Source organism: Hypomesus transpacificus, chromosome 23 (assembly GCF_021917145.1).
Source record: "Hypomesus transpacificus isolate Combined female chromosome 23, fHypTra1, whole genome shotgun sequence".
Classification (NCBI taxonomy): Eukaryota; Metazoa; Chordata; class Actinopteri; order Osmeriformes; family Osmeridae; genus Hypomesus; species Hypomesus transpacificus.
Genome location: NC_061082.1, coordinates 2,739,482 through 2,757,511, shown reverse-complemented (window position 1 = coordinate 2,757,511; position 18,030 = coordinate 2,739,482). Strand labels below are relative to the sequence as shown.

At 43.0% G+C, this 18,030-nt stretch overlaps 1 protein-coding gene across 1 annotated transcript in view; it reads right to left on the bottom strand.

Moving 5' to 3' along the window:
- Positions 1–17,934, bottom strand: part of ttn.2 (titin, tandem duplicate 2) — a 153,002-nt gene extending 135,068 nt beyond the window's left edge. The window contains exons 1-36 of the mRNA XM_047047514.1: positions 17,721–17,934; positions 15,840–15,943; positions 15,207–15,410; positions 14,739–15,026; positions 14,146–14,231; positions 13,842–14,062; positions 13,482–13,737; positions 11,962–12,198; positions 11,753–11,872; positions 10,923–11,183; positions 10,538–10,603; positions 10,164–10,422; positions 9,993–10,059; positions 9,691–9,909; positions 9,441–9,583; positions 9,182–9,351; positions 8,828–9,058; positions 8,436–8,677; positions 8,133–8,353; positions 7,880–8,044; positions 7,474–7,642; positions 5,681–7,380; positions 5,282–5,563; positions 4,918–5,184; positions 4,486–4,758; positions 4,118–4,381; positions 3,739–3,999; positions 3,373–3,633; positions 3,014–3,277; positions 2,051–2,311; positions 1,626–1,886; positions 1,278–1,538; positions 1,044–1,185; positions 769–937; positions 454–685; positions 66–350 (exon numbers count right to left, since the gene is read on the bottom strand). Coding sequence (XP_046903470.1) covers positions 66–350; positions 454–685; positions 769–937; positions 1,044–1,185; positions 1,278–1,538; positions 1,626–1,886; positions 2,051–2,311; positions 3,014–3,277; positions 3,373–3,633; positions 3,739–3,999; positions 4,118–4,381; positions 4,486–4,758; positions 4,918–5,184; positions 5,282–5,563; positions 5,681–7,380; positions 7,474–7,642; positions 7,880–8,044; positions 8,133–8,353; positions 8,436–8,677; positions 8,828–9,058; positions 9,182–9,351; positions 9,441–9,583; positions 9,691–9,909; positions 9,993–10,059; positions 10,164–10,422; positions 10,538–10,603; positions 10,923–11,183; positions 11,753–11,872; positions 11,962–12,198; positions 13,482–13,737; positions 13,842–14,062; positions 14,146–14,231; positions 14,739–15,026; positions 15,207–15,410; positions 15,840–15,930 — 8,899 coding nt within the window. The 5' untranslated portion in view covers positions 15,931–15,943; positions 17,721–17,934. The remainder of the gene's footprint in view (positions 1–65; positions 351–453; positions 686–768; positions 938–1,043; positions 1,186–1,277; positions 1,539–1,625; positions 1,887–2,050; positions 2,312–3,013; positions 3,278–3,372; positions 3,634–3,738; positions 4,000–4,117; positions 4,382–4,485; positions 4,759–4,917; positions 5,185–5,281; positions 5,564–5,680; positions 7,381–7,473; positions 7,643–7,879; positions 8,045–8,132; positions 8,354–8,435; positions 8,678–8,827; positions 9,059–9,181; positions 9,352–9,440; positions 9,584–9,690; positions 9,910–9,992; positions 10,060–10,163; positions 10,423–10,537; positions 10,604–10,922; positions 11,184–11,752; positions 11,873–11,961; positions 12,199–13,481; positions 13,738–13,841; positions 14,063–14,145; positions 14,232–14,738; positions 15,027–15,206; positions 15,411–15,839; positions 15,944–17,720) is intronic.
- Positions 17,935–18,030: the final 96 nt, after the last annotated feature.

The following is an 18,030-nucleotide window of genomic DNA, read 5'->3' as shown; positions in this document are numbered from 1 at the left end:
TTTTGAATCTTGACATTTCTGCAAGGATTCCTATATTTTACATGAGCAAAACTGACTCAGTTTACCTTCCACGTTAAGTGCAGCTGAGCTTGTGACCATGCCAGCATCATTCTTAACTTCACAGTTGTAATCAGCTGCATCTTCTGGGAACACCTCAATCAGTAGCAGTGTGTGCTCATTTCCTTCACGCAGGAACTTGCACTTGAACCCAGCAGAGAGAGCCTGGGAGTTCTTGTACCAAGACACTTGAGGCTGTGGGATGCCAGTCACCTCTACAGAAAAGCGAGCAGGTTTGCCTGACCCCACAGACAGTGGCTGCATGTGTCGGATGATCTTTGGTGCCTCAGGGACTAAATTAAACAATGGAAGGTTTGATCACAATGAGAATGAACTTTTTAAGGTAGAAAATTCAACTACTGAATCGTTTTTACTGAATATTTGAGCTCTACTTACTGTTTACATGGAGGGTGACAACACTTCTGTTCTTCCCAGCGATGAAAGTGTACTCCCCTGCATCCGTTCGGAAGGTTTCAGTGATGGTCATGCGGTGGACCTTTCTGATGGAAACGTAACTGAACCTCTCTTCAACTTCAAACTTGATCTCAACACCGTTCCTAAGCCAACGGCCTTCTACGTCATCCTCATTGACTTCAAACTCAAACGTTGTTCGTTGTTTCTCAACAACCTGCAAAAGGAACAGTCATATATTAATATGTCAAAATCGAAATGTCTTGAGGTATTCAGAAATGTTTTGAAATCATTGCTTACGGTGATTTCTTTCTCGGCTGGCTCTGAGATCCTGACATCCCGTCCCTCTACAGTCAGGTGACCTTTTGACACACTTGCACCAGCGACCACAGAATACTCCCCAGCATCAGACATGTGGACAGTCTGGATCATCAAGCGGTGCAGAAACTTCTCAGTAGAGACTTTATGTCTGCAACATTAGAAGTCACAGAAGACATTAAGAATTTATGTTCTGTTGAACAAAATGTCTTTCTTATATGATTTCATGGAGAATATATTAGATGAACTGTATGCACCTCTCAGATACTTCCAGCTCCTGTCCGTCTTTCATCCACATCACTTGGATGTTTGGCTCAGAAACTTCACATTCAAAGATGGCCTTCTTCTTCTCTGTTATCTTGATATCTTTAATATGCTTGGTGAATTCAATCACACGAGCTGGAATACAAATGCAAAGATGTTTTCCGATTATGTAATCCACAGGATAATCTAGATACTGGGAGAGAAAAAATCTTTAAAACATTATTTACCTTCAACATAAAGGTTTGCGGATGTAGCTGCAGAGCCAGCAACAAATTTATACTCTCCAGTATCACCAAAATGAACATTCCGGATTGTGAGGGAGTGCGTAAGCTGTTTTGAACGGGTCTGGCACTTGTCTGTTGACCGAATCTCAATACCATTCTTGAGCCACTTGTAGGTGATGTCCTCATAATTTACATTTACTTCAAAGGTGATGGTGTCTCTCTCTTGGGCATTGAGGTCTTTTAGCATGGAGGTGATCAAAATAGCTATGGACAAATAACTAAGTTATTGTACATGTACCGGTACACAAAATGATTTGAAATGTATTGAATAATGACAAATGTTTTACTCACCACTAATGGTCAGTGTTGCAGAGACCCTGTCATTTCCACAGACAAAGGTATACTCTGCAGAGTCTTGTCTGCTGGTATTCATGATCTTGAGCTGGTGAAGTTTTCCCTGGACCACAATCCTGAATTTATCACTCATTTCAATCTCAACTCCGTTTTTCAGCCAGGTGGCAGGGACATTGAAATGTGAAACTTCACACTCAAAAGTGGCCACATGTGTCTCTGGGACTTCAACACTCTTCAGTGGTTTGGTGACACGCAGAGCTGAAAAATGCACAATAAATCAAATTCTCAACATGGTAATGGAGTAAAGATTACCCACACATATGATGTTATATGGTCTAGTTATTTGCTGAATTAAGTCTTGTAAATGTGTCATTCAATCTGAATAATATAAATAAGAATCATATTTTGTCTTTCATACATACCCTCAACATGGAGATGTGCACTGCACTGGAGATGGCCAAACACTGCAGTGTACTCTCCAGCATTGTGAGTGCTCACATTCTGGATGACCAGCTTGTGAGCCTTCCTCTCAGACAGTATCTTGCACTTTTCACTTGATTTCAGCTCCACGTTGTTAAACATCCATTTCACCGGAATGTTATCGTGGGACAGGCTCAGTTCAAAAGAGGCTGTGTCATCTAGCAGTGAAGTCACATCCTTGGGCTTCTTCACAATCTTAATGGCTGAGTAGTTAGGAGAGCAACGGGTCAGAGAATGCATGAAATTACATGATATGGCTTGTGAATGTTGGAACATATGTGTGGCGGCCTGCGGAAACCCTTCACAAGGTGAAAATTTGACTTTCGGGTGTTATATATATTTGGAAACTACAAACTCTCCTGAATACAAATCTGTTTAAATCACTCAGATATCTTTATCACAACTGAAGTTACACCAGTTGACGTGTCAAAACGTGATAAGGGAGAAAACTGCAATCAAAGATTCCATTCTAATTCTGTTTCGAATGTGGAAAGAAAATCATTTTGTTCGTAATCGCGTTGGGAATGTAAATGTCAGTTTACAAGTTTAAAAGCCTGACTTCATTGATCCGTTGCTTGGGGCTGCTGCAGCACTCAAAAGAGCAGGCAAACTGAATAGTTGATATGACATGGCTTGAAATTCTTGCTAGCTGATTTTTCCAAAAACCGTTGAAATTAACTGTTTTTCATAAGTAATCATATACTTTTAGTACATTACAATGAAGTTAAGGGTGTTAACTATACAAAACAAAACAAAATCTCAATTTTGACAGAAAACGATTTTCGATATTTTATGGCTTAGAGCCAACAATCAGCGGCCGCGACATCCGACGGGTTTCCGCAGGCGGCCGCACATATTTCTTCCATGATTGAATCATCCTACAATAATAGCACTTGTGTACTTACTTTCAACATTCAATCTGGCACTAGCAGACAGCTTTCCAAGTTTGAATCCATAAACCGACTCATCGTGAGTTGTGCAGTTCTTGATTTTTAAGGTGTGGACCATGCCTTCAGCAGTAACCTCATATTTCTCACTGGTGCGGAGTTCAACGCCATTCTTGATCCACTGTGAGCCCTTCACATTCTCATGGGTCAGCTCCAGACTGAACACTGCCTCCTGTGTCTCAGTGACAGTCTGGTTCTTCAGGGTCTTCTTGATTTTCACAGCTATTAAATACATTATTGACATTAGCTTACAAAAATCTATTTAAATTAATAACATCAAACCAAGTTCAGATCCAGCCTCAGAAGGTGGTACATACCTTCAACTCTGAGGTTGGCGGTTGTCTTTGAATTGGCAACCTGGTAGGTGTATTCACCGATATCCTGGGGTCTGGTTATGACAATAACAAGACGCCTGACAGCACCAAGTGTTTCACTCCTGATATTGTCGCTAAAGTCCACAGGCTGTCCATCCTTCAGCCACTTGCCCTCGGTGTTCGCATTGGCCACCTCACACTCCAGCTCAGCTGTCTGTGACTCGGCTACTGTCACATCCTGAAGTGGCCTGTTAATCGCTCCACCTAGTCAAAGGATAAGAGCATGATTTAAATCATATGGAGATATTAAAGTAAACAATACATGTAAGGGCATGAAACAATTGTGTGTTTCACAAAAGTGACACATACCTGACACGGTAAGCTTTGCGCTGGATGTCTTTTCACCAGCTGCGAAAGCATATTCTCCTTCCTCATCCTTCATGACATTGATGACAGTCAAGGCATACCGCTTGCCCTTTGCCTCCATCTTGTATTTTGCACCAGCTTTGAGGGGCTGCTTCTTGAAGGTCCAGACAGCATCAATGCCAGGATGTGAAACTTCAACCTCAAAGGTGACATTTTGAGTCTCGGTGCACACTTTATCCTCCATGTGCTTTACGATTTGAATTTCTGTTGGAATAAGTTATATTAGAACAGAAACTAAAATGTTTTTTTTCCTTTGCCAGTGAATTGGTTAAAGAAGGTTTCGTTAAACAGTGGCAACTAATCACTTTTTAAAAATTCTTACTTTGGACAGTGAATTTGCAGGTTGTGTCAGCTCTGCCCACAACAAGCTTGTAGTTTCCTTCATCTGAAGCGAAAGACCTGTTAAACACCAGGCGCTGTTTGGTTCCCTTTGCAACCATCTGGATCCTCTCGCTGGGCATAATGAGCTTGTCATTTTGGTACCACTTCACGGAGCTGACATCTGCAGCGGAGATCTTAGCCTCCATAACAGCCTTGGTTCCCTCAACTGATGTGACATCACTGAGTGGTACCAAAATATCGATGGCTGGGAGATACAGAGAGTGGGTATAAAGTTAAACAACATGTCATTTACAGTAAGACAATTTAATAATATTAAAGTGATATTGTGAAATATACAATGTTGTTTACTTTGAACAGTCAGTTTTCCTGAGGTGGAGATATCCTGGGCAGGGACAACAAAGGAGTAGACTCCAGTGTCCTCTCTGCTTACATTCTCAACCAGAAGCTTGTGGACCAGTTTGTCAATTACAATATGGATGCGATCTGAGGCAGAAATGGCTTGACCATTCTTCATCCATGTCCCCTCAACGTTTTCTTGAGAGAACCTCACTTCTAACTGAGCAATGTCACCCTCACAGATGGTAAGGTCAGTAAGTGGCTGCATCAGTGTCACAGGACGCACTAAAAGAGACAAATATGAGAAGGGAACATAAACGTTTTTTTAATGTCCTTGTTTCAGTGCCCCCCCACCAACCTCTTCATTCACTAAAGACTATTATGTAGGTTGTACATGAACAAGTGAATTTAACAAATAGGCTGATCATCAAAAAAGGTACTCACATTTCATCTTCAGGGAAGCACTTGTCTTAAATTCACCAACAACAAATGTGTATTTGCCTTGATCTTCTTTCTTCACGTCTTTCACAGATAGAGAATGTCTTCCACGACGGGAGGAGATAACATATTTGCTGCTGGGAGTGATCTCCTTTTTCTCAAAGTACCAGGTACCTTCAGCATCTTCTCTTGACAGCTCACATTCAAACTCCCCAGAGTAGGTCTCTGGTACCTCAATGTTATCCAATGTTTTCACCATGTCCAAAGCGGCCCCTGTGTATTGAAATAGTTGGTTATCATTCAAAAAATGACAGGTGCCTATTAAATCAAATATGTTTTTCAAATACTACAGTTTGATAAATTTTCAAACCTTCAACATAGAGTCTGGCTGTGGTTCTGATGTTGGGATCCTCAACAACGGCACAACTGTATTCTGAATCATCCTTCACTTCAATGATGAGCACAGAAAGGAAGTGGACCTTTCTGTCTGAGTGCATCCTGTATTTGTCTCCAGAGAAAATCTCCACATTGTTTTTCAGCCATTTGACTTTGACAAAAGGCTCATTGGTTTCACATTCAAATGTAACCATGGTGTCCTTCTCTTTGGCACTGACATCTTCCAATTCTTGAGTAAAGTTAACAACTTGCTTGCCTGAAATTAAATGCAGAAATAATCAACTAAAATATCATGTTTAATAAAGATGCTTTTATCTTGACTAAATTACCCTGGGCATTCAATACATGAAATATTTAGAAATCATTCAAATACCTTGCACCAAAAGGAATGCGTGGCTTGAAGTTTCCCCTGCAATGTTGACGGCTTTGACCATGATGCTAGCAGAATCGTCAGCGGAGACATTGCGTATCACCAATTCACATACATGATCCTCAGGCCAGTACCAGTAGATGCGATCAGTTTTCTCAAGCAAAATACCATTCTTGAACCACTGGCACTCAGGTTCTGGTTTACCGACCACCCTGGTTCTGAAACGAACCTCCTCCATCAGGGAAACTGTCTGGCTTGCAATGCGCTCCAAGATCTTAGGAGCTTCCATGCTGGGAGAGAGCTGAATCCTCTCTGGTTTGATTATGGGGATGGTGAGTTTCGCATCTTCCTCCTTCTTCTTTTTCTCAGCCTCAGACTTCTCTTTCATATGATGAAGAAGTTCCTCCTTCCTCTTCCTAAGCATGTCCTCGTAAGACTCATCCTTCCTGCGAGACTTGAGCTCCACAGCAGTGATGGCCTCATAGTAACCCTCCTCTGTTCTGCGCTTGAATTTGCTTTTCAACTCATCTGTCTCCTCTGTGGATTTTTCATGGATCACTCTCTCTGTCTTCCTCAGTTTTACAACCTCCTTGGACTGTGTGCTATCACTGGGTCTGTCGACCTTCACAACGTCAAAGGAAACTCTGCCTTGTTCAGAGCTGGGGACCTCTGGAGCTTTATGTTCTGGGACACGACGAAGGACAGATCTGAAGTCCTCTTTCTGTGTAATTTCCAGCTTAACGGTGTGTTCAGCTGTACCAATGGGGTTCTCTGCTACCACTCTCACTTCTCCTGAATCGTATGACTTGATATCGACAATCTCTAGGTAGTAAATGCCATCATAGCGTAGTCTCATTCTCTTGCTCTTGCGAATAAGCTGACCATTAAGGTACCAGTTAACCTTTGGCATTGGATAACCAGTCACTCTGCAGCGGAATCTTGCAATCTCACCTTCCTGCACTCTGGCAGGCTCAGGAAGAAGAACAATATCTGGCTTTGTCTTCTCTGATCCTTCATCTACACTAACTCCAGAAGGACCTCCTTCATGAGCCATACGTTCCATGTCCTCAATTCTTTGTCCTCCCTTCCTACCCTCAGGTAGCTGACTTTCCTCAACAAGGCCTTTCTCATCCTTGACAATCAGGGTAGCTGAGGTCTGGTCAACTCCAAACTTGTTAGTTGCTCTGCAAGTGATGACACCACTGTCTCTGGCATAAGCAACTTCATAATCAAGACTGCAGTAGCCAAATTCATTAACCATGCGCAACCTGTTTGCAGCTGCCAGGGGTTTGCCATCATGCAACCATTCAACCACCATTGTGGGGTCTCCAATAGGGGTAAGTCTGCATTCAAAATGGACAGGACCGAAACGCTTGAGCCTGACCGAAGTCAGCTTCTTCTTAAAGTGGGGCTTCTGTTGTTTCTCTTTGTCATAAAGGTCACCCTCCTCCCACTGATCTTGACCATAACGGAGATGCAAGGGTTCCAACTCTGGAGCGGCAATATCCTTGGCCTTGTAGGTTCCCTTGGGAATAATAAGCCTTCTCTCTGGTTGGGGTTCAGCAAAGTCCACCTCAACATTGACCCTGCAGCGAGTGGTATCTCTTCCAGCTTTGTTGATGGCTGTGGCTGTGTACCAGGCACTATCAGAGCCTGATGTTGAAGGGATATGGACTTTAGCTTCTCCTTTTGACCCTTCAATCCTGAAACAGATATTTGTGTCAATCCTTCTGATAAATAATACATCACAACATCAATGATAGGAACATATTTCTGGAAATAGATTAAATACATACTTGATATGTGGGTGCTTCTGTGGTGAAATGATGTCACTGTTTTTCAGCCAAACAATGTCAGGCAGGGGGTTTCCGATGGCTTTGACCGCCAACTCAACCAGAGTGCCTTGTCTTACACTGATGTTCTTCAGTTTCTCAATAAACTGGGGTCGGACCAAGTTTTCTTTCGCTGTGAATGGCAGTGGAATTAATTAAAACATTTAAAGCAAACAAAGCTTGTTATATTGTGTGCAAATGTCGAGGAATAGGAAGTTGGGATGTAAATGTTCTGTTTTTTTGTGCTCATCTGCCGACTCATTTAATTGTCCTAAATCAGGCTACTGAAGTATTCCTTTACAGTAACTCACTGTCGAAAAAAACACCTTAAATGTTAAATGTACTATTATAAATGTTATACACACATTACCTTCAACAGTAAGAGTCATGGAAACAGTGGTTTTTCCAGCTCTGTTCTGTGCGACAACTGTCCATTCTCCTGAGTCATGGGGCATTGCTGGAACCACAATCAACGACTGAGTTCCATCCTCCTTCACAACAATCTTGTGGGTGTAGTCATTGACCACTTGTTGTCCTGAAAACAAAAGGTTTGATAAATGATTAGAATATGAACAATATATCTTGCAAACAGCAAATGTTATTGGTTAAATAAAGTCATTTACCATTGTGGAACCAATATGTGTCAGGCATTGGTCTACCAACAACTTTCAGGTCAAATCTTGCAGTTTGCCCCTCAGCACACTTGAATGAGGAAGGCTTCAGGACAAAGACAGGCTTGTACAGCCTTTCCAACTGACTCTCATCTGTTTCATCAAGCTTGCGAGCAGGAGAGCGACTAGGAGAGCGACCAGGAGAGCGGCTCAAAGACCGTGGGGATGTGGACCTAAAAGAGGAAATAATGACGATCAGTGGTGGTTCTAAATGATTTGTTACGTGAAATTTAAACATTTTACATTTGGTCATACCTAATTCTCTGCACTGCTGGCTGGGGTGTATATCTCTGAGGCCCCCCTACTGAAGAGGACTCCACATACAGTTTCCCAGAGCTCACAGAATTGCCCTTCATGTTGCTGGCAAATGCAGTGTAAACACCCTCATCTTCAGGCAACACCACAGGGAGACGTAGACTGGCTCGACCATCCTGGAGAACCTCCATCTGGTAACGGCCGCCATGACGGATACGCTTTCCATCTTTGTACCATGCAATCTTTTTAGGGAAAAAGCAGACAGGCATGATGAGTTTCAACATATACTATATTCTATACAAGTCAGTGTTATTGAGTTCATAAGGATACATAAAACCAATCAGAAATGTTTCAAAACTCCTGCCTCCACTTAATGCTTGTGAACAAAGTACCTTGGGCAATGGCTTTCCTGCCATTTTGCAGTGGAAAGTGACTCCCATTCCTTCCATAATCCTGTAGCTTTTGACGGGAGTGTCAAAGGATGACTGTACAGCCTCCTGTTCTGACACATTCATAACCATCTGCTCGCCATCCTCAATCAAAATTTCCTGGTATGTAATCTTCAGGATACGGATTTCAATCTCATGGATTATCCTCTCCTCAAAGGAAGATATTTGTAATTCCTGAAAAACACATTTACAACATATAACTATAAGAACAGTTTGGTATTTTGATAGCCACCAACAACAAGCCAACATAACTGACTTCACATCACAGTGACACGGTGTTACTCCTGATCTGAATACCTGCTCGGAGACATATGTTTGCATCACTTGGGTCTGCATGCCCCTCTGCTCCATCCCATATTCGCTCACAACAACGGGGGGCACATCTCCCACTTTGGGCTCCTGCACCATTGTAGTCACTTCAGTCTTGAATGTCACTTCCTGTTTCTTCATGTAGGCTTCATATTCCTCTGTAAACAGACATTTTGTATGATCATCAATTTACTGATCCCTTTTAGATAGAAGTTGCTGCATTCAACTTTTTTCAAATGTTACTAACCTTCCTCAAGCAGACTGGCTGAGGCTGAGGCTTCTCCAAGCTGGTTCTTGACAAAGATGGCGTACTCTCCCGCATCATCAGCAAATGTCATAGAGATCTCCAACCTGCACTCCCCAGTCTCCTTTTTGTAGGCAACTTTATATCTAATCAATTGATACAAAGTACATGGTGAATGACAAAATCCCCACATTGTCATAGTTAGAAAACTCAGTTTTCACAGCAAAAGAAATTGACAATGTGTACCAAGTACCTGTATCCAGTTGTAAGAGGTACCCCACTCTTCTTCCAGAAAATGTGGGGCTTTGGACTACCTCCAATCTGGCACTCAAAGACTACACATCCTCCTTCCTCCAACTTTTGTACAGTAGGTTTCTTGATGAAGAAGGGAGCAACAGCAGCTGCAGTTTCCACAGACTCTGCAACGCCACTCACCTCCGACATGGTCTCCTCCTTTGTTTCAACCGTAAAGCTAAAGAGATATTTGAGATATTAAGGGACACATGAATCACAATTCCAGATCAATGAATTCAGTTATTATATCTTTCAACTCACTGTTTATCTTGTGTAGTTCCAAATTCAGTGACTGTTGTCTCTTCTCTGCTCTCAATTTCTTCTGACACTATAAGAAAGACAATTACTGGTTAAGGACTGATGCCTTTTTCATGAAGATGTCAACAAACCCTAAAACAAGGCTCTAGATCCATATTCACAGTTAGTGTTCACCTTTAACAAGTAGGTAGCAGGATGTGCTGATTGTTCCAGCCTCGCTGGTGGCAGTGCAGGTAAAGCGACCACTGTCCTCAGCAAAGGCCTCACGGATAACCAGACGAGCAAATCCACCCTCATAGGTTATCTGGAAGTCAATGGAACTCTCGATTCTGTAGTCCTCTCTAAACCACATGATGCCAGGGGCTGGGTGACCACTGATCTGGCACTCCAGGGTCACAGATTCACCCTCTGTCACAGTCAAGTTCTTCAAAGCCTGAAAATTAAAACAGAATTCACTTACTGATGTTTCGAAATATGGAAAAAGGACTTCATCTGTAAACACAGACAGCACAATTATGAGACTCTGTGAGCCGCCACACTGTACTCACAGCAACAAGAGTAGGTGGTACAACTGGCTCCCGAGCAGGTGACGTGATCATGGTGGCCTCAACAGCCTGTAGAAAAATTACATAGATGAAGACAAAAATCACAAACAGATTCATATATATTCTAATTGCGAATTGATATAAGACAGGGACGGTGAAAGCAAGTTGCATTCTAGAAGGAAAAAGATTATCAGTTCAACAGGCCAAGAGGACAGAAATGGCAAGAGATGAAAGATAGAATATAGATGGGTTTTCTTTATGAGGCAAGTGGTGTCTGGAAGGAAAAGAAGATGGTGGAGTTATGGTGAAGAGCCAGTTTTAACCAACAGCACGCCGTGTAACTCCACACACTGTTATTGTTGTGACGAGATTGCGACAGACCACAAACCTGCTGTTCCCAATCCTCATGCTTTTGTTCAATGCCCTCTGCAAATGCAGGCCCTATCTGCTTCTGTAACTGAGTGTCGAAATGCGCCTCGTATCTTTCAGGGGTGTCTTTGAACGGAGACGGGGTTGGCGCTGGTGTCATTCTCGTCTCTACAGTCTTACGAGACGGAGATGGAGCCTTGACTGGCTTGATGATCTTTTGTGCAGAGGTAGAAGATAGCTCTTTCTGCAGTGTGGCAATAGCAGAGCCTGCCTTTGAAACCTGACCAACCATGGGAGAACATCATTATGATCAGAAACCAGTGCAAAGTATCATGAAAACACTGTTTTCTTTTAAAATATCAAGGATGATCTCCGGGATAAGTGACAAGATGGCTGCACATGGTGATTGTCACGGATGAAGAGGAAGAATTAGTCTATTAAGAACAACGTTGTATTATACTGACAGCAAAAGACGCTGAGATTCCTAAAGACAGGGTTGATGGATTGGTCTGACATGACGAGGAATGTTCTGTGCATCGTCGTCACGAATACATTACAAAGTTCAGACTGTATGTTAAGATGGTTACATTTACATAGTCATTTAGCAGACGCTCTTATCCAGAGTGACTACAGTAAGTACAGGGACATTCCCCCAAGGCAAGTAGGGTGAAGTGCCTTGCCCAAGGACACAACGTCATTTGGCACGGCCGGAAATCGAACTAGCAACCCTCTGATTACCAGCCCGATTCCCTGCTCAGCCACCTGACTCCCTGGTTGTGTGTTAAGATTGCATAACGGATGATGGGGGAACAGTAACAAATAACCATCTACCTATTTGTCCATTCTTACCTCAGTGCTATGGTCAGGTTTAGGAACAGTAACTTTTGAAACTGTGAAATGTGGAATTGGTGATGGTGCAAGGGCAGTATCCATATGAGTTGTAATAGTTGTTTCTGCACTTCTTTGCATCTAAAGCAATCAACAAAGTTTAGATTGGATGAGAACAATAGATTCAAACAATAGAAAAAGTTCTCAACATTCGGTCAAAGATTGCAAACCTGAGAGATATGAATGCTCTGTTCTCCAGAGGTTTGTAAGGCAGTGGGCATTACATCAGCTTGGCTTTTCATGGTCACATATTGCTCTGTGGCCAGCATTTGCTGCTGTTTCAAATCTGTTTCTATAGTTTCCTCTTCAGCATGACCACCCTCTGCATGCACAGGCTTCCGAACACGTGCTTGGTCGACAGCAGCCAGTACTGTAGCCACCGCCTCAGCCTTTTTCCCCCCCTCACCCTGGAGACAACAAGCAGTGGGTGTCAGACAGCACATAGATCTCAGACCATCCATGGCAGTGTACTGATACTGCACCCAGCAAGGCAAGATTCACAACCTGTGTGGTGACTGAAACACTGCAAGACAGCATGTAAAGAATAACAGATCAAACCACAATCAACAAACCATAAAGACAGGTTAATTGTGCCTGGGTGCACTGATTTAAACTGGGAACATGCAGCTGATGGTATAATAGTCTCCACATAGAACCATTCTTGATGGTAAAAAGTTGGAGGTAAAAAGTCGGGATTTGTGAGGGAAAATCAGTCTGATGCAGGTGCAGGGGAAGAGTGGGTTGAGAGATGGATCATGGTCATTCTGGAGTTAACATATACAGTAGATCTGCCCTCTGCAGCTACCTGCTCCTCAGTCATCACACACACGACTGTAGAGACCTCCACATCTGTGTGTTGCACCACCATGTCAGGTGTGTCTCTGACATCTTGTTCACAAGCCAAGCCTGCTTCGATCTATATGACAGGACCAGGGTCAAGAGTATGTATGGTTAGCTAGGCGACGTAGACACCAAGTGAACATGACGGGAAGACAAACCGTAGGCAACTAAGAAGTGAAAGATGGTGGCTGACTCAGACAGAATGGTCAACTGGATGGATGCAGACATAATCCTGATGAAGATACATTGATCTTAATCTGTATATGGGAAGTATAATTGTCACTCTGAAATAACGCCGGTTATTCTTCTACGATGGTCTGGGATGATGAACAAGGGGGGGGGGCGTGTGGGGTCATTGGATAACAGATGGAGGTTAGGAGGTGACATTGTTTCTTCTCTACCTGCTCCCCTGTGGGCAGTAAGAGGACAGGAGCGCTGGCTGTTGAGGTGTGTGTAGCAGTTGAGACGTGTTTCTCTTTACTGGCCGGCTCTTCTGGGCCAGGTGGCTGTGTGCGGCCACGCGCCTGGTCCACGGCTGCAACCACTGTTGCTACCGCCATGCTCTTATCATCCTGGACATGCACCTCCTGGCATACATTAGTGAGATTATGGTTCCGGCTATCACTTAGCTCGTTGACTGTAAAGTGGTTGTATTAACAGTAAACTATCCCAAGAGGCATGTTAGAATCAACAACCCATCCACATTTTGGATGGATCTCTAATTCAAGCAAACTTTTCTCAACAATGCAGGAACTTCCTGTTCAGTCACCATGCACAGTACACAGACCAACCACTAGAAGTCTCTGTCCCCCACGGCTGATCATTGTAGTCAACGTTTGACTTTTCTTACCTCTCTAACTTGGCCAGACACCTGCTGCTGAACTCCATATGAGCCCTCCCAGTTCTGCTCCATGTGAACAGAGGAGGCAGAGGTCTGGACGCGGGTGGCTCCAGCAGTCATGGTGTAGCTGGACTCTCCCACGAAGCCTCCCTGCTTCCAGGGGGGCGGGACATCTGCTCCCATGGCCATCTGCTTACGTGTGGTCAATGGTGACTTCACAGGTCTGATGGGGGAGACAGACAGTCTGGAGGATGGGGATACGGACCTGGGGAAACACACACAGATGTTTAGTTTCATGTGAAGATTTGGTCTATAAAAAGACTACAGAATCTATGCCATAACTGGTCATTTATGATTATGATGTGTTACCTGACAGGGGTGGGAGTGGGCCCCTTCACGTGTCTGACAGGTGATGGAGACTGGTGACGACCTCCTGCGACCTTGGCCACCTGGGATGATTGAGGTGGGGACTTTGAAGTTGGCTTTGGTGGCACACGAGGGGGGGTCTTGTGTGCCAACTGCTGGGTCATAACACCCCCCTCGACCTGCATCGACATCATGGAGGAGGACGCAAAACGAGTCTCCATTTTCTAAGGAAAAAGTAGGAAAAACTGAATTAACATTTTGTGTCATGTGAGGGTTTTGTCCCAAAGTAGATGGAGTATTCTCTTACCTTCTCAACCCTGGTCTGGCGAGTCTGAGAGACCTGGGTGGATGACACAACTGTTTTTGTCTTCTTGGTAGGTACGGCTTCTTCACCTGGGCAGGTCAAATACATTCGCTTAGCATCAAATGATCAGACTCCTTTTATGCACTTAGAACTGAATAGCTTAAGATCTGAAGAAGTGCATGGAAAATGTCTTCAGTGTGCACAGGATTATAGAATCACAATCACAAAGCTACAGGGCCATCGGGGAACATTTGTTTGTAGTCAAAGCCCTTTTTACCACACAATATTACTTGAATTACATTTGAAATTCAACAATTGATTCAGAATTTAATCTATCTAATCCTGGTAGACATCTCCGTTACAACAGACAACAACGGTACATGCCCAAATACAAATACTCACCAGCATATAGTCTCCAAGCACATGTAAAACATTTTTTTTTTTCACTCTAGTGAAATAAAATACCTATCTATCTGTCTCTGTCTAATTCAGAATTGGCATATACATTAACAGTAGGGTATGCATGGCCACATACACTCTCTTCAAGGCCTGATTTAGGCTAAACACACAGAAACACAGACGTATCAACCCCTTACCCTGAACTAGTAGTTCAGCAGTGGAGGTAGCCCGTCCACTGCTGTTTGAAGCATTTATGGAGTAGGTTCCAGAATCCTCTGGGAAAGCTTCAGCAATCAACAAACTGTAAAGGTCTCCTTCTTGAACAATCTGAAAGTCAGCGGAGCTTTGTATCTCAGCTCCTTCTCTGTAGAACTTAATCACAGGTGTTGGGATTCCTGTCACACGAACATCCAATCTCACTTGGCTTCCTTGTCTCACGGTCATACTCTGAAGTCTTTGAATAAAGTTGGGTGGCGCAGTCTCCGCTGTGTGAAGGAGATCACATTTAGAATCCACTACAAAGACAATTCCTAGATATGAATACCACAATGTTCCAAGATAATGCCCAGTGTCTAAAGGGCTGCTGGAGAAAACTGTGTAAATCCAAAAAATCTTTTAAAATAATTTGTATGGTTTTGTCTTCGGTTTTAATACTGTTCTCTTACCTGTAACAAGGAGTTCAGCGGTGCTAGTGGCTTGTCCAGCTCCATTGGTAGCTCTCACAGAAAATCTTCCACTGTGTGCGGCTGTCACAGCAGGGATCGTCAGAACAGCGCGGCCATCGCTGAACGAGATCTGAACGCCGGGCAGAGCCGCAGCCGTGAGAACCTGGCCATCACGGAACCAGCTCACCTCAGGAACTGGAGAACCTACAGATAGGGTCAGCAGCATCATCAGCACAGCATACTAGTACATCTAACAAGATGGCAGCAAAACAGTGGTCTGATCTACACCAAAAGGTTTTTGTTCCATAATTTCTGTTCATATCAGTCAATATGAGCGCATGTTCTTCTACAGGCTAAGTATGGACTGTAGCTTAATCCATCTAACTTTAGATGTAATTTAGGTGTGCATTTGATTTAGTTTGACTCACAAGGTAATGGGAGATTGCACTTTTTAGATGTTTATATTGGTTTCATTACACCAATAAATAGATACAGCAAGATCACATTTTACAGAGTTAAGGAAGAGCTAGATTGGGTGCAAAGGCCGAATGCAGGGATTTACACGAGGCTTTGAAACATAATGGATATTTACATACAGTAGTGTGCAATGCAGGACATGTGAGTTTTCCTTACCACTAACTTGAGCCTCAAACGTTGCGGCACTACCCTCAAGTGCCACAACGCTTTGTAACGGCTGTGTAAATGTTGGCGCCTGTGTCGACATTTTGGTAGACACCCTAAGAGACACAACAGAACACAAAATCACCACACTGACCAACACACATATTCTTCACCAATCGCAAACAAACATTAATTTACGTGAATCCGTTGTCATGAGTTCATTCATCATCATGCTATTCTATGGCTATGCATGAGCATTCTACTATGGCATACATTCTTAAATCATCCAACAAGCAACACAAGCACAAGATCCCTATGGAAACATCAATTTCCTAGTTTCGACAGTCCATAGAGAGCATCCTCTATGGAGCTCACCACTTTATTTATAGCCAGTGGGGGATCTAATCAGAGCTTTGCTTGTAGCAGCTCCTGGTTTACAGCAGCCTGTTACTTGAGCTATGGGAGGCTCCATGTGGTCTGGGTGTTAGGCCAAGCACAGGGTCTCAGCCCCAACTGACAGCTCACAGACAGGCCAGAGACAACTGGACGTCCACCTATGAGGTCTGCCTGGCTGTAGTATCAGCCAGGATTCACATTCACTCATACACACCCACCAGCTGTCCCTGTGGCAGTGACACCTTACAAACCTGCTTACTCATGATCTAATTAAATTGCAATGTATTATCACTTAATATATTATTACTTGATAATAAATGGTAATAATAATGATGTTTGATTGATAAATAATGATTCTTGTAAATGAACTGTCAACCCACTTTAATAAGTAGGCCCAGCAGCCACACTGCATTATGCAACCACCAGCATTATCTCTGACCCTTATGTAAGCAATATGTATGCTACTCTAATACATTCATTTATAATAATTTAAAAAATCAATCGTCTATTAGATGAATAATCAGTCATCTAGTTTCTAATATCCAGATTACTAGGATGTTATAACATCAATAAACACAAGCGTAAGCTCCATGGATCAGCCTTTGTTCAAGACCCTAGCTACAGTAGGCCCTCTTCCTCTCTGGTCAACCAGTCATCAATATCAACAACAACCAGATGCATTAACCCACTGGATCATCATCATCACATACTACACAACATTACTGGTAGAAAATGTGATTGGTCCCTCCTTGAGCACATGCATTGATGGAGTGGATAGACAAAACAGCCATCATTTGAAGACATGATGAAACATAACCAAAATCATCTCCTCTTCTCAACCAACATTGACTATTCAACAGCTTTGGAGAACTTGACCTCAGTGGAAAAAATCACTTAGTCTTCCTTCCACAAAGTAACAACTAATACTGTAACTGTGACCAAGACTGATGCGGACACATTGACAGATGACAATGAATATTCAACTTGCAGATCGTATAAATCATAACACTCGATGAAACATATCCATAACCGTAAACTTCCGATAAAACTGTTTGCTATGTAACTCAAATGGCAGCTTCTAAAAATACTCTGCCCCCCCCCAACTTGACTGACAGCCACCATGTGGCACATAGCTGGAGGTGCAACTGATAGCCCTGCTGCTGATTCCCTTAAAAAGACATGGCGACCCAGCTGGGACACCACTCTAATGCTATCACAGGCTATTCTTGGATGGTCTGCTCCATGCCACCATATAATAACCTTGAAAATAGAAAACATTGGGTCTCAATTCACTTTTTCTTAAAAAAGCCTTACAGTTAGATGTTTCTTTATAGGACTATTGCGATAATGGTTCCCAGTTAGGTATGAAGCACTAGGTGTCTTATATAAGGACTGTGATCCAGATCTAATCAAATTAATATTTCAATTAAGGATGATTTCCATAAAAGAACGCAGCATAGGTAAAGGGTCACAGTGTTATAAAGTAGAGTCACTTACTTGTATCCACAAGGGTGCCTAAGATTGATGGGACTAAGCCCAGAAGTTTGATGTCTTCAGTAACAATTCCTTATCCTGAAATGTTGACAGAAATCCAATGTGAGAACAGTTGAGCCTCAAAGTAACTCAAAAAAACAAAACTACACTCTGAATGTGTAGTTTTGCTTTTCCGAAACAATCCCTACACCCGAGGCAAGGCTGGGAATGCTCCAACTGCTCAGAAGTGACAATATGGTCGTGTTACTTTTTATACCCCTGGACCCCAGCATCACCAGGTCATCTGCCCCCCTCATTGGTCTACCACCCCAGA